The sequence below is a fragment of the Magallana gigas genome, chromosome 1 (genome assembly GCF_963853765.1).
Source record: "Magallana gigas chromosome 1, xbMagGiga1.1, whole genome shotgun sequence".
Classification (NCBI taxonomy): domain Eukaryota; kingdom Metazoa; phylum Mollusca; class Bivalvia; order Ostreida; family Ostreidae; genus Magallana; species Magallana gigas.
Window position 1 is genome coordinate 2,227,756 of NC_088853.1, and position 23,932 is coordinate 2,251,687.

The 23,932-nt window shown below is 34.9% G+C and overlaps 2 protein-coding genes across 4 annotated transcripts in view; both read left to right on the top strand.

The window, feature by feature from the left end:
• The window catches only part of LOC117687750 (uncharacterized), a 232,769-nt gene that overhangs the window by 85,778 nt on the left and 123,059 nt on the right, over positions 1-23,932 (top strand). For 2 of the 3 annotated variants that reach the window (XR_010711050.1, XM_066076341.1), the window contains exons 1-2: positions 15,841-17,430; positions 19,457-21,158. Coding sequence is in view for 1 of the 3 variants with exons in the window: in XM_066076341.1 (XP_065932413.1) it covers positions 19,460-21,158 (1,699 nt within the window). In the remaining 2 variants the exon portion in view is untranslated. Of the gene's footprint in view, positions 1-13,201; positions 13,304-14,111; positions 14,169-15,840; positions 17,431-19,456; positions 21,159-23,932 lie in introns of those variants that run through there. The other variant, XM_066076346.1, reaches the window with a different exon arrangement.
• Positions 1-23,932, top strand: part of LOC105342260 (uncharacterized) — an 89,889-nt gene that overhangs the window by 63,060 nt on the left and 2,897 nt on the right. The gene's annotated exons all lie outside the window — the stretch shown is intronic.

Here is a 23,932-nt window from a genome sequence, read left to right on the forward strand (position 1 = left end):
CGACAATGAAAATTAGAATAATTATTTTGGTGAAATACGGTTATGTATAATTTTAAATATGTCTCCAAACAAATATCTAAACCTGTCAAGCAGACGATTTTTATATTTGTAGATTTTTAATTTTAGAATAACAGTAAATCTCTTATTCAGTAAAAATGACTTTGAGCCTAGGTTTAGGGTAATTCTATTAGTCACAATTCATCTTTACAAAAGATAATCTATAATTGTAAATACTTCGAGAGGGTGGGGTATATTTCTCGTGTCACAAAAACGACTGAGTACATTGCGTGCAAATGCAGGCGCCTTTCTTTTATATAATTTGACTTTTAAACAAGTTAACTTGATCTCGATCTTAACACTAGTTGTCATGAGAATATTTAATCTTTTATAAGTAGTTCAACATTGTGTATGAATTTTACGTCCCGGTTAATTCATTTTAAAGATTTTTAGTTATTTTCTCAAGGAACCCGACATCAAACTGATAAGTGACAAAGTCCTAAAAATAAATACAATTTTACGTGTGATAATAATTGAATGGCATTAAATGGTTATTTGAAAAAAAAAAGGCCTTTATGATAAATGATATAAGCACATGTAGATTCATCTGGTGATTCATGCGGAATGTGAAGGTGGCTATATTGCAGAAAAAATGCATATTTTTTTTCGGCAATGATCGCTATCTTCATAACCCACATGAATCATCCAAAAAAGCATTTTATCTTTTATATTTACATCTTTCTTTTAAAAAAAATAATTAATTGATTGTAAAAAGTAAGTAAAATCCACTAAATTACTGTTAATACGTTAGCTAAAAGACACGGCCAAAACGTCTCCAGTGAGACTTTGTGTCTGACATCATCATGATTATTTCGTGCAGTCCGTGATTTCTCTTAGGTCGCTGTAGGTTTTGACCAATCCATAAACGGAGCGTATATATATATATATTTAAGTCCTGTCAGTTTCAGTCGATGAAAGGTTAGACCAATCGATAAACGGGGCGCGTAATTTTCAGTCCGACTGCTTCTATATAGCTATGAAATAACAATACGTTTCCGTAAAAAATAGAAGGAATTATACTCGGATGATGGAAATATGAAAATGAATGTTCAGGAGATTGTGACGCATTTCAAACATAAGCATAACATATAAAGCCTGTATGTTGGTAAAAGATTGACAAAAGTCAGTACAAGTAGCATTTTCAATTACACAAGATATTACCACATAACCGGCATACATTATCACACTTTCTACATGTGTATGTCTTTAATTTAAACAGTTACACAAGATAATACCACATTACCGGCATACATTAACACACTTTCTACATGTGTATGTCTTTAATTTAAACAGTTACACAAGATATTACCACATAACCGGCATACATTATCACACTTTCTACATGTGCATGTCTTTAATTTAAACAGTTACACAAGATATTACCACATAACCGGCATACATTATCACACTTTCTACATGTGTATGTTTTTAATTTAAACAGTTACACAAGATAATACCACATAACCGGCATACATTATAACACTTTCTACACGTGTATGTCTTTAATTCAAACAGTTACACTATATAAATAGTGCCTGTTTGGGAGGGTAACAGTTGAAATTGACACCCCGAGAAAATCATTGTCAACCGACGCGAAGCGGAGGTTGACAATGGTTTTCGAGGGGTGTCAATTTCAACTGTTATCCTCCCAAACAGGCACTATTTATTTTGTTATACTGAATGTCTTTTTTAAAATTTTAAAGAAAATTTTACTGCTTTTATATAGGAATAACGTGAATTCTACAGCGAACCGTACGCGCATAATTTTCGCGCATGTAATATTTTTTAATGTTACCCGTTGCCAAGTGCGTTGCTAACGCTGAGGGTAATAGTAAATATTATTAACTGCGTCTTAACCAATCAGATTTCAGTATTTAACATGAAAGTATAACAATAACATTTGTTTAAACCATATCACATCAATATTTTGCGCAATTTGTAAGGTTTTTTTTGTTTTTTGTTATAAGTATCTCTGTGTTGTGTGGGCCTATTTAAAGAGGTTGATACTCCGAGTTATCTCCCTTCTAACACAGATTGAAGTGTATATAAAGACCTTTTCGTGAATAATTTACAACAAGAATATACAAAGAAATGATGATCAGATACATCAAGGAACTCTACGATATATTACTTAGCATTGTTTCTGAAAGTGGACGGGGCATGTGCAGATCCAAAAAATATCCCCGGAAGGGAGGGGGGTCCTGCGGATAGGGGGGGGGGGGGGGGTTGAGACATAATTCTGGCAATTTCTTTAGTTAATTTAAAGAAATTTGAATTTTGCAAGGGTTGGAGGGGGGTCCGTACCCCTGACCCCCTCTAGATTAGCGCATGGGGGAGGGGCATACTTAACCATAATTTTTGACTATCATATCTATTTCCATGGTGGCTTACTATAGGAAGTGATGGACATGTCTTAGTAGGCGCTGGCACGATAAGGGTCCTCCAAAGCTCAAAGTCAGGAATTGACCTGGATCTTTAAATAATGGCGTGGTTGAAGTACACCGATCATTGTTTCAAAAATATCAATAAATATATGCACTTTATTCTACATGAAATGCAATGCACCAATACATGCGCGGATCTAGAGGGGGGGTCGGGGGGGGGGGGGGGGGTCCCGACCCCCCCTGGAAAATGAAAATTTATTAAATTTACATAGTAAAATTATCGCGAAAATATGCCTCGGACCCCCCCCCCCCCCCCTGGCAAACACAATTATCCTTCGGACCCCCCTGGAAAAATTTTCTGGATCCGCGCATGCAATATTTTATTTACTGAGAACAAATCAAGAAATAACGTATTGTCAGGGACACCTACACTTACATGCAGCAGGGTACAACTGTTTAAACACTTAATGTCCATTTTACTCTTTAAAGAATTCCTCGTGTAATACATTTCATGTGCGGGTCTACAGGTGGAGTGGTTGCGTATATTTCCCCTGAAAAAAAACCTTATTAAATAAGTAAAGCAAAGCTACCCCCCACCCCCCTCCACCCCCCAAAAAGGCATCGGATCCCTTATCCGCTAAACAAAATACCCCCTCCCACATTTGTTCGCTTTTTGGACATACGTACGGTTTATTTATCATCATATCTATCGTAATTAAATAATCTACCTTTAATTTTAGTGACTTTTACCAGGTGTGGTAGTCCACCTTAATGACTTTGTTTCTTTGTTGTGAACGGCTTTCTCCTCGTCAAAAACGAGCGCGGCCTTCGCTAAATTTCTCTCCTGAAACAGTTCTTCAAATTCAGCCAACTTTTGGGACTTCGCCCCTCGTGCTTGAATTCAAATGCTGGTCCGGTCTCTGCCACATGCGCAGCACTGCTCACCGTGGTGGGTTTTTGGAAGTTTCTGAGTAAGCCCCGTTATGTTTTTATGATTAAACAACTCTGTTTTTCTATCGCTTTCTTTAGTAAGGAAGGAAAATAATTAAACTGTCTCATCGTTCGATAGTCCTATATCACTGCATTCCATTCTATCTGCCATTTTACCTCATTTAAAACACATACAACTAACGAGCAAGCTTAGAGTGCCACGCCACCGCATTGTTCTACTATTTATATTACCTGATCACGTGACTCGAAACCTGTTCTAGTTCATGTATGTATGAAAACTCATCACGCTCATGATCTCAAATACAGTTGAACGAATGGCAGAGCTTTATTGCCGTGTTTTAATGATAAAAACATGCGTGGTGAAAGGTTGTGAATAATGCGTGGTGGGTGGATATGTGTAGAGGGACTGATTATCATGACAACACATTTAACTGAGAGAGAGAGAGAGAGAGAGAGAGAGAGAGAGAGAGAGAGAGAGAGAGAGAGAGAGAGAGAGAGAGAGAGAGAGGGTTAGTTATGCTGAAGAGGTTGATAATTTGAGTTATCTCCCTTATAACACCAAGTTATGACATATCCTGTAAATAATTTACAACAAATTTTTTTTCGAAATATCAAGACCATTAATGATAATAAGAACCGATTTTGAAAGTTAACAAAAAGCAATCTTACTTGGAAATATAGAAAGTAATCAAAAATTAGCAGTAAGTAATACAAACGCATGTTAAAGGGCATTAGATGTAAACTTAAATGATATTTCATCTTTTTTTTTATTTACAAGAAACAAGTTTCGATGATACTGAAGTCAATGTGTATGATCGTTTGTTCCAGCCATAAAAAATCAAAGTACTGAAAGTACTGATAGGCGGAAGCATGATTGCAAGTTGTCAATGTAATAGTGTTATAACTATTTTCTTTTTAAGAATTTGTTTGATAACAGAAAACACTATTCTAATGTGTCAATTAAGGTATATACATGTAGTAAATGTGGAAATACTCAGTTACTGCACCAGATTAGTCCAGATTATGCCTTAAATAAAGATTAGATGAGAAAAGCAATTTAAACATCAAAACATCTATTTTGTGAAGTACATTTATATAACAATTGATATTTATATGCAAGCTGAAGTTACAGGAATACATTTTCATTTATTATGCCAATTTATTAAAAATAGTCATTTTGACATCAAAATGATGAAAGAATATTATAGTATTAGAATTAAATGAACTGAACTTCTGAGACTGCAGTATTTTATTCTTTACAATAATGTTTCACCAATATACAGAAGTTACATTTGTACATCACTTGATTACAGTATTGTACACAATCAAGTTATCTGTGTGTCACTTTGCTCACTTGAGAATCAAAAGCCATTGAGAAATCAGCTTTATAGAATGATACACAAAATATATGGACAATGTGTAGTCAATAAAGAGATTTTGAAGTTTTCTTAACATATTCTCAAGTTTAACAGTAACAGGTTGATTTCAAAGTCATTTTATATGTGGAGAATTGCAGACCTCTAAATGATCCTCAGATTGCAGTTCATACATTTTGTTGACAAATGTTTAAAACTTAGAAAGAATGTATCTACTTACTGTACTGTACACCATACATATATTTAACAAAGATCAAACATATATGCAAATGTTGAGAATTACAATACATGTACAATGGAAAAGCCAAGTAATTTATGGATAACTATAGATTGATATTCAATAGTGTACAAATTATGTGTCCTTTACAATTGCTCGATGTTGTACTGTCAAATCACAGGTCTCTAGTACTGAAGACATTTGAACTTTTAACTTTTAAGTTTTTATTTTAATACTAATGGAATCTTCAAGAGAACTTCCCCATTACAGAACATAGACTTCCAAAGAACCCTTCATAGCTGCATGCCGTAAATGTGTTTTTGGAAAGCGTGTAATCCTGGTGTGTGCCATTTGTGGTAACAACAATTTCAATACACTAGTGTTGTCTTGCATCCATTATACCAATGGCAGCTGTCTTTTTCAGCAGGATATTCTAAAATGTGTTGATGAAAATGAACAATGGATATCTTATCAAGCAATATTTCATTACAAAATACTTGACAACCAATAAAGAAAACATGGATTTAAAAATAAAATAAATCAATAAAACATTTTTGAATTTATGTGCGTTTTACCTTAAATAATTTATTTTCAAAAGTATACATGTATTTTGCAAAGAAAGGATGAGATATATAAGAAGATCACATGATGTGGATTATCAATATTTGTAAGGTTTTTTCGATATACATGTATTATATATAATTAATGGACAACGAAGTGATTGAACTGTAAATAAAAGGTTTTTTTTCCTCCAAAATTCTTCAGTTTATAATTGCATTTAGAACAAGAATATTTACTACATTATTAAAGATATGACTACAAGATATCTGTGAGTTAATGCTCACTAGTGATACTCCTGCTCTGATGTGTATACAAAAAAGCATAGTTAACATTACATGTAACGGGAAGTTGACATCAAATATTTTGAAAAATGAATCCTACCAATTAACAAAGACTGAGTTAAAATTTCAAGCATCTGCGATTGTTGCTGAGATATCTTTGACAAAATTTGTGTTATAGACAAACAGACACACAAGGGTAAAACAATATACCCCCTCTCCTTCTGAGCATGGGTATAATTAGTTAAATTACTTAAACAAGAAAACCACGGGGAATATTGTAATAAAATTTAGTTGTACAGTGCATTTACTAACCTTGAAAATGGTGTTAAGGCCATTAAGATGAGGATTCCAGCATATTTAAGAGACCCTGCTTCCATTTAGAAGTTGCAAATGTGCAATGTTTGTCCCTCTTTAAAAGTGCTGAACTGGGAAGCCAACACCGCATTTACAGCATCCGTCTTTTTCTTTGTTTTGCTTGAATTTTGCTGTGCGCCCAAATTTAGCAACTCTCCCCTTCACCAGAAATGAAGAATGATGTTGGGCTCTGATTGTCTCCTCTTGTCAGTTAATGTTAATCAGTTTCTTGACATTCATCTGAAAGAGCATATACATATAGAACAAATAGATATATGTTAGGTTATAACCTATAATCATTGTCAGGTATATAATTGAGTCTTTTTGGAATTGCAATTAATCATGAACATGGTAGATCAAAGATATACCGGTATATAGTCAAAGTTCTCATGAATTTAAAATTGTAAAAAAGGATGCAGTCATCAAAATTATCACATAAATTATGACGTAGACAAATTTCCATAGGAAATCTTAGTCACTTTCATTATAGAGAAATGATGACGTAATTCTGAGATACAAGTGTAACGGGATGGGAGAAATAATGACGGACCAGACCGGGTTTCGAACCCGGGCCCCCTGAATCTCTAGTCAGGTGCTCTACCAACTGAGCTATCTGGCACCGGTATGCGAACCGGTCTGACCGTTACATTCCTCCACCCTTAATGATCTTCGCCCTTGAAGATCACCAGGCTCTACCCCTGGCAGGAGTTCACCCGTCAGTTCAAGGGGTTGGTCACGGCACCAAATGTAACGGGATGGGAGAAATAATGACAGACCAGACCCGGTTTCGAACCCGGGCCCCCTGAATCTCTAGTCAGGTGCTCTACCAACTGAGCTATCTGGCGCCGGTATTCGAACCGGTCTGACCGTCACACAAGTAAATATGGTAGGTAAAAGGATAAATCATGTTAATTCTTTTTAAATGTTCAATTAAATATTTTTGTAATAGCCTATCTGGAATATTTATGATATCAGCCAATTAATTGCATCTTGTATAATACTTAAAAGCTGTATTTGAGATATATTTTAGAGAAAATCCATTTGCATTATTCATGAGTCATTTTAAAACCAAGCTGAATATTGTAATTTTTTGTAAGCAAAAAATGAATGAATCCTGTATCATACAGTGCAGTTCGTAACGTAATATAAAATCACTATATGAACTTATAAAAAGGAAACTTTACCTTCCTTTATATGCGATTCCATCGTGCTAAATTTTAATCTTTAAAGAAATCATATAGGCCTCGTCTTGTACAGTATTCATAACTATAGACCGACATTTCAGAATTATCGATGAATGTCTAACACAAACAATATAAATTCTTTCATAAAATTTATGTACTTATCAGAGATTTCTCTGATTCTAACCCCCGCTTTTACTTTTACACTGTGACATTGTTTCTTCCGCACGTCACAATATACAAGCGGGGATCGATTATAGTCAGAGGAATTTCGAATTAAGAAAGTACCAGCTCCTCGATCAAGAAAATGTTATCACCATTATTGTAACACGAAAATCTAAAATGATGAGGCAAACGTTTAAACAATGAGAAATAACACATTAGTTACCTAACTTACCTTACTATGTCGAAGATAGACAGTCACCAGTTGTTCTCAACGTGGGTTTGTTGACAAAATTTTTACACTGCATATGCAGTATTGTCTGATATTACTACGCGAAAAGTTGGTATGTTTACAAATAATTTATATGCATGGTATCATTCTAATAATCTTTTTTAAATAGATTTATGCACACCGTTGTTTTTTAAAAAAGCATTCAGTACCTGTTTCCCTATAAATTTTTCCTTTTGTACTCATAAACACGCAATTTCAAATTGAACTATTTTTTCCCCCGCAATTTCATCTACAGGCATCAGACTCCGTGCTTATCCTTCGTTTATGTCGCATACCATCGCAAGAGTTATCGTTCGTTCCTGTACTATGAAAATCGTAAACTCATAGCTCTACCAACTGCTATCTTTGCTAAAGGCAGTTTCAATAGATAATTAAAAACAACGAAGTAAAAGGTTTGAGACATACCACAGTTCTATTATCAAAAACGATGTTTAAACGGGGGTCGAAAAGTGGGGGGGGGGGGGGGGTAAAGAGTTGTATGCCCTTAGTTTAAATAACATCAGATAGAGCTACCATGAAAAAGGGCAGGAATTTGACCTTTGACGTAGAAGGTCATGAAAGCAATTGCAATAGGCGCTTCCGCCTAAAAATCTTAGAATCGCGAAATTTATTAAAACTTCAGATTACCGCATGCATCTGCATGCACTCTATAAACGACTATTATCTAATTTTTTTTAATATATATAATCACTTGGCCGATATTTGTATTCATTGTTCATTGAGAGAGAGAGAGAGAGAGAGAGAGAGAGAGAGAGAGGGGGAGGGAGAGAGAGAGAAGAGAGAGAGAGAGAGAGAGATGTATTCATTCGTTGTGTAACATCGATAATATGAAAATTTTAGACACTATGTAAAAATCTTACTACTGACCGAGTATAAGCTACATCTATCGGCACTGTACTATCGATTAGTGCCAAAAAATGGACATAATTAACGCAGATGTCTTATTGAGAGTTACATGCAATCTTACATTTTGAAAAAAAAAATATGTGAATAATGCTTATATATAATTAATTATTTCAAAGATTATGGTTTATAAAAATCGCATCATAAAATACAACGGTGCGTGTGAACTTACTAAGCGATTTTAATGTGGTGTAGACACGTGTTTTTATAAGTGAAACTCAATTAAAAGCTGTGATTGTCACTTTAACTTATGAAATTCCGAAAACATATTTTATAAACAATTTGTGCAAAGGAGGGGCGAGCTTGAACAGATCTGGAAAGTCTAAAACATGTATACATGAAAGGCGATGTCTTGATTGAATAGAATTGTATAGGTTCAGCACGTGGGGTGGCTTTTGTATTTTGTTGGTCTGACGTATTTGATACACTTAATTTGGCGTGTACGATTATGTTTCAACACTGATGAATTTGATAAATCCAGTGTTAATGGGAAATTTATCAACAAACTGTGTTTATGTCAAATGTTTTTGTAAAAGAGGTAAGGAGCGTAGATATAAACAACTTTTAAAAGAACAGGTAATTAACGGTCTGTAATTCTCTCTCTCTCTCTCTCTCTCTCTCTCTCTCTCTCTCTCTCTCTCTCTCTCTCTCTCTCTAACCCGGGTAATTTACAGTTTATACAAATTAAGCTTGTTTATGTAAACTAATGATAGTACTTTAATTAAAACACGCATGATAAAAGCTAAAAATTATGAGAGAGAGAAAGAGAGAGAGAGAGAGAATTTCATCAGTTATAGATGCAGACACATCTCCATGCTCGCAGATGATAAAGGGCATAATATACATGTAAATAATGTGTTATATTTTGTTCAGAAATAATTGATCTGGATACACGTACAGTTTGTCTACATGTCAGGACTTTTTACATGAATTTCCGTGCTCTGTTTTTCTCTAGAGACGTAAGAATTCCCTCCACCAGCTTTTGGAGCATACTCCAAATAGTACTCATGCAGCGGAAATTATGTGTTTTATTAGAAGATTAAATTAAAAATGCTCCCCAGTTTCGAACCCCCATACTTCACATTTGTATTAAGAGTCAGGGTTGATCTTGTACATGTGGTTTTTTTCCCCTCTCTCTCTCTCTCTCTCTCTCTCTCTCTCTCTCTCTCTCTCTCTCTCTCTCTCTCTCTCTTGCTTACGCATGCATTGTTGATAAGTAAGAAATACCACATAAGTGTGGGGGAGGGCAGGCCCCATCCACCTCCCCCCTCCCCTAATCCGCCCCCGATCCTGAAGCCTGCAAACATTTCTTTGTTTTGAAAGTTGCCTAATTATAGGAAGTAAAGGACGTGTCTTGCGCTGACGATTTTTAAACGATGGCGTGGTTTTAGTTTAAAAAAAACCCAACTTATTAAAGCAGTGTAGTAAAGCTACCAAAAATAGACCTCATACCCCCCACCCCTTCCTCCGGGAGAAGGGTTGGGGGGCAAACAAAATAACACACCTTAGGTTAAAAGTTGAAATATATATATATCTTGGTGATTGCTGCTTATATATGTTTAATGTATATTAATAGCTTTGTTATGATTTATATGTTTAATGTATATTAATAGCTTTGTTATAATTTATATGTTTAATGTATATTAATAGCTTTGTTATAATTTATATGTTTAATGTATATTAATAGCTTTGTTATGATTTATATGTTTAATGTATATTAATAGCTTTGTTATGATTTATATGTTTAATGTATGCTGTTTCTTAAATTGATTGTGTCTATAATGCGAATAACATTTCTAGCTGTAATTCATAAAAGAGAGAGAGAGAGAGAGAGAGAGAGAGAGAGAGAGAGAGAGAGAGAGAGAGAGAGAGAGAGAACCTGTTAGAGAAAAAAGTAACAAATAGAGTCAAAGATAAATTTAAAAAAACGGCAATATATAGGCCTATAGCAAAACAGAGAGAAAGATATATTTTTCTGTGAAGTGTATCCCGAGTTTTTGCTTCTATCACTTTTTGCTTGATATTTTGATAATCATAAATACCTTTGCATTCAAACTATGTTCATCCACTACTATGAAAAATATCCAGCTTATCTGTTTTGAAACGCCCCCTCTACTGCCTCAGGTGTTCATTATAAATCTCCGTAATAAATTTGTGTTCGTTCCTGTGAACTTTTTTGAGTGAAAATGATAATTGTTCAATGAAAATATCTTGGACATATTCCCCTATATCGATGTCATTTGTATTTCTTTCACAGGTATATGTATCTTTATTAAAAATCATCAACAAGTGATGGAAGCAATAACTTGGGACAGATTATGGAGGTAGCTGGATTGCCGTCAAAAAGACAATTTCATTTCACAAACGCATTATGAAATTTGACATGAATTAATAAAACAAAGCACATACAGTGAAACTGACCAATAAATTCACTTGAATTGTTCTGGCAAACATTTCTGCGAAAAATGTAGAAATACAGGATCGCTTTAGAAGTCATCCGTGGTCTCAAATTCATATTTATCCCCCCCCCCCATCCCCCCACCCACCCCCTTACTTTAAAAGAAGTTTACTTCGAGTTTATATACGTTTAGTAATATAAAGATGAAATTAAGTAATAATAAAAACTAAGTTGACCGATTATTACATTAAAACTAAATATTCGAACCGTTTTTTCTATCTTTGAAAAGCGATATACATGTATTCATTATCTGGTACCGAAACGACATGGGGTCGAAATTGCTAGGTGGCGAAGCGTCTAGGCATCGCTGTGACGTATGCCGAACAGACGATAGACAGATTTGCATTTGGGAAGAGGAAAGAAAAGTTTATTTCTATCCGTTTAGATAATTGTTCCCAGTGAAACAAAAGGTTTGTCATATCATATATTCTACATGTAGTCTACTTCTTCCATATATCATGCCAGTGATAATCTATGTGAGATAAAACGTGATATTTTTAAAAATCAACTTGAAATAAAATGGCTGACCCGGAAACAAACCTTCGAAATCGTGTCATTTATGTATATGTAAAGTGTTGAAGAAAAAAACTGTTGTAACTTAGTTCAGGTAAGGGAGGAGGGGGTAAGTTGTTTCAATCCAACAGCTCAATGTACTAGTGACAAGACAAGTCGTTTGGTCAGACACAGAACCCCTTTTTTTTTTTTTAAAATGTTTATACAGTATATATACGTTTAATAAGTAATATAAAGATGAAATTAATATAAGAATGACTGTATAAATTTTTTTGTTCATCGACAAATGAATCTAAAAACCGCATCGCAAACTTTATGAAAGCCGAATCCAAGTCAGTGGGAGTTTGTATCAAAATATATACTAAGCTAGCAATGAAATTATATTGAATGATTATGTAAAGGGTGAATATATTTACTGGGAATTTACTTAGAGTATACATAGAAGGTGATACTTGATATTTATATTTGCAAATATGTTTCCTTCTATAAACCTGCAGAATAGCGAAAACCGTTCAATAATGTGTGAACTTTTTCTGATCATGCCATCACAATGATAAAGGCACGTGCTTATCGTTTCACAGTTGCATTACTAGCATACACTAGCGTCTTTTAATTTCATACATTTTAATACAGGAAAGATTGGTAGCGAACCTTTTACATTAATTTGTAAACAATGAACAGATTGTGTTCTACATCTATATGAATAAATCATGTATACATAAAATAGGAAAGTTGAAAGGTGACTGGGCGATGAATGTTCATAAAAAAATGTTTTGTTTTTCCTAGACCGTTTTCCTATACTACAAATAATACACATCAATAGTGATCATTAATAGAATGGTGAATATGGTAGGATGTTTTAATAAACTAATTTAATTAAATTAATACATTAATGTATTTGAATATATAATACATTTGTACTGAGAAGAGGGGGCGGGGTCCTTGAAACAAATAATCGACATCATTCTATTTTGATAAGAATAAATTTGTAGGATTACAAAATGAAATGAATTGGCCCACTGTGTGCTTTAATAAAAAATAATATATTTATGCATACATATAATATTCTTTGGATTGACTTTTGAATCTAAACATTATTTTTGTTCAGTCGATAACTTGAGTAACGAAAGGTGTAAACCAGCGTTTTATTCAGAGCACTTTATATGTTGTATGCGTGTCTGTAAACCAAACTTGGTTTTCAATACAAAAGAGTTCTACATCATGTCAATCTCGTGTAAATACAATTTCTCTAACTTCAAACGTGCATTATAGCTTTATTATGTAGTTTATTTTCAACACAGCATGACCACGTGTGATGATTTAAAACACTTTATCAATATAAATAAAATGTGTTTTTGACTTTCCTTCCGCTTTAAGTATTGTACCTTGATATTTCAAATACTCAGATATCTCAAAGGTTTTAAACAGTCCCATCTAGTTTGAGATAACGAAGTTTGACTGTATTTTATATAAACTCTTTTAAAAACGGGCTAAAATACAGACGTTATCAGTTTCAGAGAGCAGTGATACGGAATCGGAAAACCACAGTGTGGTGATCCGGAAACTCAGATCAAACTGTGAAATTGACAGTATCAAGGAAGAAAAACTGATGGGTATATAATATGTATATTTACATTCCACATATATTTTGCATGTAAAGCTACTGCAGATATAGCACCATAACACAGACAGGGTACTAAAAGGTTAAATCACGAGTTTTAATTGTGACGTCACAAACGTTGAACGCTGTTAAGTGCAACGTCACAAACGAAAATCAAAGATCACGCTTGTGGCTGTTACTGTGGCTCTACCATTAATTTGAACTTACCCATAGGAGAATACAGTAATTTTGAGGTATAAGGCATGAAGGTAAAAAAATGTAAATATAAGCATTAAATCCTTATTCTAACGCGCGTTATTCAATTTGTATGCACACACTGTTGCAGTTATGAGACTATATCTTTCAAAAAATAAGGATTCAATACTTAAATATAGGTATGTAATATGTATATATCATCCATTTTAGTTTGGATTTGTCATTCCCACTCCTGTAATAATCCAGACATGCAGTTGGTTTTTTATTTCAATTTTAAAGAAAAGGTTAAGAAAACAATTAAGAAAAGAATCAGACAAAATATATACAAAAATGAACAAAAAAAATAATATTTGAAATATTAAGCATTGTATCATATTAATGTATATATTATTAAATCTTGCACTTGTGCGGGATATCATCAAGTACTAGAATGTAACAGTTGATGGTCTCTTTACAGGTTCCCTGTGTCTGACTGTCGACTGATAGGTTATACCAGTCTGTAGAATGTAACAGTTGATGGTCTCTTTACAGGTTCCCTGTGTCTGACTGTTGACTGATAGGTTATACCAGTCTGTAGTATGTAACAGTTGATGGTCTCTTTACAGGTTCCCAGGTTGTGTCTAACTGTGCTGTTGACTGAGAGGTCAAAGAGAATATATGTGGTATAGTATTCATGTAATATTACCATGTTCATGTAACTATTCTATGTATTTTTAGGTCACCTGAGTCACTCAGGAGACCCATTGCTATCTCACGTTTGTCGTCGTGTGTCATTTATAGACATTTCAGTATACATCTTTTAAATGGGTATGAGGGCAGTGGTCATTGTGTTAGTCCTGGGGTAAGAACTGTTGCCCGAAACCATAGGCGGAGGTCAACGGAGGTGTGAATTGTATTTTGATAGCAATTATAGTCTGTTCTTTACATGGGGTAAAGACACAACTGCATTTTATCCATGTTTTATAACCACATTATAAAAAGTTACATTCTGTATTTCATAGATGAATTGTAAATAAGAACAAACTGAAGATATGTGTCACATTTGAAAAACAGTGTTTCAATCCAATCAGACAGAAGGCAAATCCTGTGTCGGCCCTCATTTCTATAACTATGTTATGGTGATGTGTGTGTGGAGAGAGAGAGAGAGAGAGAGAGAGAGAGAGAGAGAGAGAGAGAGAGAGAGAGGAGAGAGAGAGAGAGAGAGAGAATAAACATAGATTGAAGGTACATGTTTGAGAGTAAGCAGTAATTAATATAGTAAATTAATATAGTAAATGTAGATTTTTACAAGTTTGAGAAAAGGTTAATAAAGCAACTAAGAAAAAAATCAGACACTATGTTTACATAAATAAACCAAAAAATATGGATCAACATATAATTATACCCCCGCTCCGAAGGAGAGGGGGTATACTGTTTTACCCTTGTGTGTCTGTCTATCCGTCTGTCTGTCTATCTGTCTGTCCGTCCGTAACAAAAATTTCTGTCAAATTTATCTCAGCAACAATTTATCGCAGATGCTTGAAATTTTTACACAGTGTTTGTTAAGGCATGCCATATCACGGGATATATTTTTGTACCAATCGAACGTCAACTTCCTGTTAAATGACGACTTTGTTTATTTTTAGCCAAAATTTTCAAACAAATTTTTCTCAAAGATTTCTCAGCAGCTATTAATCGCAGATGCTTGAAATTTTAACACACTATTTGTTTAGGCATGCCATATTATAGGATATATTTCTGTACCAATCGGATGCCAGCTTTCTGTTAAATGTCGACTTTGCTTATTTTGCATATTTACATCAGAGCGGGGGTATCACTAGTGAGCATTGGCTCACAGATATCTTGTGAAGCATTGTATCATATAAATGTATGTAATATTAAATCCCGCAATTGCGCGGGATATCATCAAGTACTAGAATGTAACAGTTGATGGTCTCTTTACAGGTTCCCAGGTTGTTTCTGGCTGTGCTGTTGACTGAAAGATTAAAGGGAGAAATATATGTGGTATAGTATTCATGTAATATCACCATGTTCATGTAGCTATACTCTGTATTTTTAGGTCACCTGAGTCACTCAGGAGACCCATTGCTATCTCACGTTTGTCGTCGTGTGTCATTCATAGACATTTTACATGTAGTATACATCTTTTAAATGGGTATGAGGGCAGTGGTCATTGTGTTAGTACTGGGACAAGAACTGTTGCCCGAGAGCATAGGCCGAGGTCAACATCAACTTCTTACCCAGGAACTGACAATATAACTATTGCCCACATTCCCATTTGATTATTGATGTGTTAGATGAGGAGAAACATAACCTTGTGGTAATATCAGGGCTAATTTATCTAGGGGGGGGGGGCAGTCAAAAATCAACCAGGGTTAAGGGAATAGCAAAGCATGGGACATAAGCCAGTAATTAACATGTATACACTGGTGGGTTCCCATTTTGCACAAATTTGAGGATTAGGTGTGAATTGTATTTTGATAGCAATTAAAGAAAGTAATAATGAGAGAGAGAGAGATTACATGTCTAAGAAAAGATACATATGTTTAACAGAGTAAGTAAGTCAGAGAAAAGAGAGAGTGAGAGAGATATTACATGTCTGAGAGAATAAGTAAGACGCACATGTTTACATGTATAAGAGTAAGTTACAGAGAGAGAGAGAGAGAGAGAGAGAGAGAGAGAAAGAGACTACATGTCTGAGAGATTAAGTAAGATGTACATGTTTACATGTATAAGACCAAGTTTCAGAGAGAGAGAGCAAACAGACATGTTATACAGAGCAATGAATATTAAATGATAGATATGGAACAACAAGATTAAGGGAGTAAGAGACAAAGTTTAGTTGAGTTCATCTGAAAGAGAGAGAGAGATAGAGAGAAGAGAGGGGTGATAGAAAATAAGATTACATGTTAGAAAAGAGGGAGAGGTTTGGTAGTGAAAGTGATGGATAGAGAGAACAGGTAGAAAGCAAGAGAACAGATTTATTAGGAAATTATGTAGGACAGAGGCTTGGAGAAAGAATGAGAGATAAGAAGTACATGTTTGGCTGTACAATCATGAGATAGTGAAAGAAAGTAATAGCGAGTGCAGCTCGCCGGCGCGCAGCAAGCTCTACCGGCAAGGCGTGTGTGAATAGAAAATTTGGACTATTTGCACATTCATATTCAACGGATTTTTTTGGCGTCAGTAAATCTGACCAGTAATGCCTTGTTTTAATCGTCCCAGTAGTTCCTTGTAATTATGGTTTCCCATTTCACACTCTCACAAGATGCATGCATTGTAAATGTACTGCTGACACAACATAAGACTGACGGAGTTATCGTCCTTTTGAGTGACGTCAAAATGGATTTCTTACACATCGATCCGACAGAAGTTTTCGGCGTCAGTAAATTTCGACCCACAATGCAATTCCTCAATGTCGGTCGATCTCACTAGACTGGATACCATCTGGCGAGAATCAAAGTAAAACTTTTGAGAAACAGATAAATTATATATGTAATTTCAAGAACATCAAGCTTTTAAGTAAACAAAACAGTATATTTCGCGTAGGTTTTTTTTAGGGTGTTTTCAAAGAGACAAATGACACTTGACCAACGTGAACTTTGACGTCACAATAAGGGGAAATTACTCTAAGTAGTTATTGTAAATCTGCTGAAATATAAATACCAAAATCTTCTCAAAATCTTGCAGAGCTAACGAATGGGGACATTTCTTCAAAGATAGGAAACAGCTGTAACTTGCTCTCATTTGGATGAATGCTCACATTTATTTTATTCACTATATATTACGGTAATTTCCAGGAATGTTTCTTTTAAACCCCTTTTAAAAGGGGGCGTGGCAACATCATTCGAAAAATCTTCGCAAGCAAAAAGAAAAAGAAATTTTCAAAATCAGAAAAATTCTAATCCAGGTGAAGAATCGGAAGTGAGTAGTATGCCTTTAGCTCTTTAGCTGCTCAATAGTGTCTTCATTTTCACTTCCATTCATTACATGCTCCCGGGGGATCTATTTTCCTTAAATATGATCAGCAAATTTTTTTTATACCTAAATTTGATATTTTTTTTTTAAACGGGGGAGGGGGGACTCTGTGATAATCCATTTTTTTTAAAGTAAGTTTAAGAAAATGTCTGCTGCAAAGAAAAGAGGAAATAAACTGTATTGTACATTATGTTAAAATCTATATTATTCAACAACATTTTATCTGAGATAAATTCTATAAATAAATGGATTACAAAATCTTATGAATTCTGAAAATTTACTGGAAAAATAGGCATGTTTAGTTTATTCTGCATTCAAATGTATTTACTTTATGTCGCTACTTTTATTTTTATTGATTTATCATAATTCATTATTTTATCACATGCTGTGCTGGCCCCAACGGTCGCACCGTAATACATATTTTAATAAAACAAAGAAATTAATTACATGTCTGAGAGAAATAGAATAATGCATATGTTTAACAAAGTAAGTCAGAGGAGAGAGAGAGAGAGAGAGAGAGAGAGAGAGAGAGAGAGAGAGAGAGAGAGAGAGAGAGACTACATGTCTGAGGGAATAAGTAAGATGCACATGTTAACATGTATAAGAGTAAGTAGCTGAGAGAGAGAGAGAGAGAGAGAGAGACTACATGTCTGAGAGAATAAATAAGATGCACATGTTTACATGTATAAGAGTAAGTAGCTGAGAGAGAGAGAGAGAGAGAGAGAGAGAGAGAGAGAGGAGAGAGAGAGAGACTACATGTCTGAGAGAATAAGATGCACATGTTTACATGTATAAGAGTAAGTAGCTGAGAGAGAGAGAGAGAGAGAGAGAGAGAGAGAGAGAGAGAGGAGAGAGACTACATGTCTGAGAGAATAAGTAAGATGCACATGTTTACATGTAAAAGAGTAAGTATCTGAGAGAGAGAGAGAGAGAGAGAGAGAGAGAGAGACTACATGTCTGAGAGAATAAGTAAGATGCACATGTTTACATAAAAGATAAAAAGTGTTTACATGTTTATATATGAAATAATGAGGGACAGAGCCTTAGAGAAAGAATGAGAGATAAGAAGTACTTGCTTAGCTGCAAAATTTTGAGATAGTAATTGAAGGAGTAATAATGAGAGAGAAAGAGAGAGAGAGAGACAGAGAGAGAGAGATTACATGTCTAAGAGAAATGGAAAGATGAATATGTTTAACAGAGAGTAACTCAGAGAGAAAAAGAGAGAGAGAGAAATTACAATAGTAAGATGCACATGTTCATAAGAATAGGTCAGAGAGAGAGAGAGAGAGAGAGAGAGAGAGAGAGAGAAATAACATCTTTGAGAGTGAGATATATTTAGTACATGTAAATGTTTAATGGAGTTTGTCTGAAAGAGAGAGCAAAAATACATGTTTAGAAGAGAAATCCGAGGAGACAGAGGAAAAGCATGTGTTAGAAAAAAAAATCAGAGAGAGGGGAGGAATAAGATCGAGAGAGAGAGAGAGAGAGAGAGAGAGAGAGGACAAGAGTGCATGTTTAGTATTGAAATTGTGAGAAACAGAGATTGAGAGAAAGAAATAGAAAGAGCAGGAGTACATGTTAGGTAAATTGAGACAGTAAATACCTGGTAATTGAATTGAACTAAATTGAGACGTGTACTCTACATCTTATTTTTTTCTCTCTCTCTGACTTTCTTTGCTAGATAATTATATTGTACTTTTTCTCAATTATGTACACATCCAAGAGAGAGGAACAGAGAGAAAGAAATGTAGGGATAAAAAGAGAGAAAGAGAGAGAGAGAGCACCTTTCTTTTGTTGTATTTTTTCTACTGGTTGAGTGTCTCTATAATCAGAACCAGAATGATTTATTGTCAATTATCCAAGTAGGAAAAATATATCAATCTTTAAAAAACCAAAATATATTTCTTTTAAAATTTGACATTGAATCTATAAAACAATAATAATAATAAAACTCTTTATTTTTATTGAACAGGTCATGACCCAGACCGCCCACATCATGGACACAGGAAGCTCCCGGTGCCAAGTACATCAATGTTCTAAGTGTCGGGGGGACACAGCGTACTATTGTGTATCGTGTCCATGTGATCTGTGTCCCCAGTGTAAAGAGAACCATGTAAAAGATCTCCAAACAATAGACCATGATGTTGTGTCACACCGTGATAAAATCAACTACATCCCAACACAAGAGATCTGTGTGAGACATCCTAGCCATGTTTATACAAAGTACTGTGAACCTTGTCAAGTTCCTGTCTGTTTCCACTGCAGAAAACATAGAACTCACAGACAACTTGATGTTGGAACATCCTATAAAACAAAGCGACAACAACACAGAGGAACCATTCACACCATCAGGAGTGAGGCTCTCTTTTACAGACCTGTTCTCCTGACAGAAATCAAAGCTGATGTCAAAACCTGTCACACAGAATTCTCCCCCCTTCAATCAGAGATGTTAACAAAGGCCCAGACACTGAAGGATCTCATTGACAAAGTGGTATATGATCTATTGAACAATGTGTTATGTTACTTTGATTTCAAACACAGATGTAAAAAACAAAAGATAAAAATGATCAGACATATTGTCAGACTAAGGAGATATGAACACAGATATGTACAGCCAGCATTCACATTCAGTGCGCTACAATTCCTCTCCTTCACAAAGACAGCCCTCCCCCAGATACATCTTACACTCCACACCAGCCAGCTCTCCATGACTGAGTCACTCAACAAGGAGGATGTGATGGAGTCACTGAGTGCAATCCAAATCACAGAGAGAGGAAACCGACGCGTAGGAAACCAGTGTCTGCTGAAACTGACGTCTGGTGCTGAGCTCCATCAATCTCTCACACTGACAGGTGTTAATCGTTGTTATCACATTTCCTGTGTGACATCAGACCGGGTCTGGGTCAGTGATATAAACAATCTCATGTTGACAGACACAACAGGTGTCCCTCTACATCGTGTGGAGGATTCATTGAGTGGTTTATATGGTTATAGAGGATTACACACAGTGAACAGTGAGAGTGAACTGATTTATATAGATAGGGATTATAACATCAACAAACTGTCAAAGGATATGAAAACAACCACCACATTTATAGAGAGAACAGACTCTACATGGGAACCATGGTGTGTGTACTGGTCCCCGTCCACTGGGGATCTACTGGTCGGGATGTATAACTATGATACATACACAGGCAAGGTAACAGGCAAGGTAACCCGGTACAACCAGAGTGGACAACTCACACAAACCATACAGTACCACAACACAGGACGGGGGCTGTATAGAGAACCTCTCTATATAACAGAGAACAACAATGGGGATGTCGTGGTGTCTGACATTATAGACTTTGTGTCTGGTGCTGTAGTGGTGACAGAGCGTGGAGGAAGACATCGTTTCTCCTACACAGGACCTCCATCAGGATCACGACTATATCCATATGGAATCTGTACTGACGCGCTGTCACACATCCTGGTGTGTGATTATAGAACCAAAACAGTACAGATGATAAATAAGGACGGTCAGTTCCTGTCACATCTACTGACAGAATCACAAGAGTTGGGTGCACCATGGAGCCTGAGGTATGATGTCAACACTCACCGTCTCTGGGTCGGATCAGGGTACAACAACAAGGTGTGTGTCTACAGGTATATCAACAGACAGGACGCTCTGACAGGTAAGTCTGAGTCATTATCATTCACATTAATTAGATATAGATAACTAAGACACACAGTCCGTGTTAATTATCAGTCAATAAGATACATGTAAGACATGTTTATCTGTGTGATTGTTTGTCAATATAAACAACTCATTGTTACAGGGTTAGCTGTATCTACCAGTTATTGGGAGTCAGTGTTTATCTAACATAAACAGAAATTAGATACATTATTTTATTAATTAAATGTACAGTTACATGTCATTGTATTTAGTGAATAGAAATAGCAGGTTGCTGTATTTAATTATGATATATATAGAATGACTCATGTATTTGTAATTGGTTATGTTGTGACATGTTAATTGACTTAATTTGATTAATTAGATAAATATAAAAGAAAGTGTCATGGTAATCAGGTTAAAGTTTTAATTGGTAGATGTAGCTCTCTCATTACATATACTGTATGTATTAATTACAGCTAATTAATGCCTTGTTGTAGATGAACACAGACCCCGTACTGATGAGGACCCCATGTCCAGATCAACACCAGCCGTATAATGGAGATAGCTGGGATATTGACAGGTTGTAAATGTTTCTGTACAAATCTAGTCTGCTCTCAAAACCACACATGTTGTTTGTCACTTTGTTCAACATCTGCAGCTGAAATTGAGCTGTGTATAATTCACATGGACTGTAATACTGACTCCTGTTTATTTCACTTTTTGTGATCATCCAAACATGGCTGTCTGTTGCTGAGTGAGAAACATCATGTTATACAAGTTTTATTTTCTGAATGTGGAATGTTATAAAACAAATATCCACATGAAGTCTATAATGTTAAACTGAACAATTAAAAATTGTAAATGTCAGATCTTAATCAATTTGAAAATGTATCTTGTTTTGCTAATTGTGCCATTATTATACCCCATGTAATGGAATTTTTAGAGAATAATGACTTCAACCTATCTCAGTCAGTCCTGGATTTTAAGCAAAACTTATATATTAAACAGCTGCACAGAATTTTATGAAACTTTTAAGGTATTTAGGACACAACGTGTGGATGTGCTAATTATTGGGGAGTTCCGATTCATTTATCTTTCTGGGAATTTTAGCCCCATTGAACTTAGAATTTTGGCCATATGTTGAATTTAGCAATGAATTTTTTGTAAGCGTGACTCTTCTCAAACAGCTGAATTGAATTTCATAAAACTTTGTCGGTAGTTAAGGCACAATGAGTTAATTTGCATGTTTCTAGGAAATTTTAATTTCAATGTTTTGTCTTGAAATTTTAAACCTTTAGAATTTAGTATGTTGTTTTTGTTTAAGACAAGTGTTTAGATATGTGCATAATTGTAGAAAGTTTTGATCTGATGATGTTTTGCTAGTAATACCCAGTATTATTTTTAGCTAACTGACCTGAAAACTCAAGTGAGCCTTCCTGATCACAATTTGTCTGTCGTCTGTCTGTTTGTTTGTCTGTCCTCTGTCCGTCAACTTTTCACATTTTCAACATTTCCCCCAGAACTACTGGGTCAATTTCAACCAAACTTGGCACAAAGCACCCTTAGGCAAAGAAGATTCAGAGTTGTGAAAATTACGGAACGTGCCACTTTTCAAGGGGAGATAATTAGGAGTCATTGAAAATGTTTTAAAATTTTTTCAAAAATCTTCTTCTCAAGAACCATTAGGCCAGGATAGGTGGAACTTATGTGGAAGCATCCTCAGGTAGTGTAGATTCAAATTTGTGAAAATCATGACCCCCGAGGGTAGGGTGGGGCCACAATTGGGGGGGGGGTCGAATTTGTACATATGAGTATATTTATAGAGTAGAATTTTTAGGATCTTTTGGGGAACTGCATTGCTCAACATATGATATGAATATAAAATCAACCTCTTAGAAAAGGAACTAATCATAATTAACATAATATCCAGGTGGAAAAATGGATTTTTATTTATTCAGGATCTACATTATATTACATTGTCCAGATAGTTTGTATTATAACTCCATTAAGCTGATTTTTGTCAAACTTTATGTTCCATAGGTGAGTTATGTGGCCCATGGGCCTTTTGTTTTTTCGTATTTAAGGTTGCTCTATACATGCTATACACCCACAGTTAATTCCAATTTTTAATAGAAGACCACAAAACATATACTAATCAACTATTAAATTGATGATGGTGATACTATAGGTATTTTTAAAGAATTTTTTAATGTTTTTTCGTGGTTTTATTAAATGAATTTTAAAAAAGATAACTACATGTATTAACAAATTGAAATAATTTTTTTTGTCATATGATGGATATCTCCTCAGACAAACAAGAAAAAAATATAACAGTTTCATTACATTTAAAATTTCTATTATTGCAAATTTTTTAATATATCATTTAACATTTATTCATTTGATGAGATATCGGCGCTTCTGATTGGTCGAAAAATTTCTTCGATACCTGCATCAATAAAATTTTTGCCGGATCTACTTTTCTCAACTGTTCTGATCTAACACTATTTATAGAACAGGAATTTCCAAGATAAACACTGTCAAGAAAATGTAAAGTTGTGTCTGTTTTATTGTCAGCAAACAAAATGCAACCTTGTGAATATAAAAAATTGAAAGTTTAACCTTCAAAAATAAACAAAACACATTATTTGATTCACGAAATAGAAAATTAAGCGTCTTCTCACGATTTCGTCTGCTTGAGATCAATCAACATTTACAGCGAGGCTGGCTGTTCCTTTTCCAGGAATATTATAACGAACATATAGGCCTATAAACTTTCACGGTAACACTGCTGTT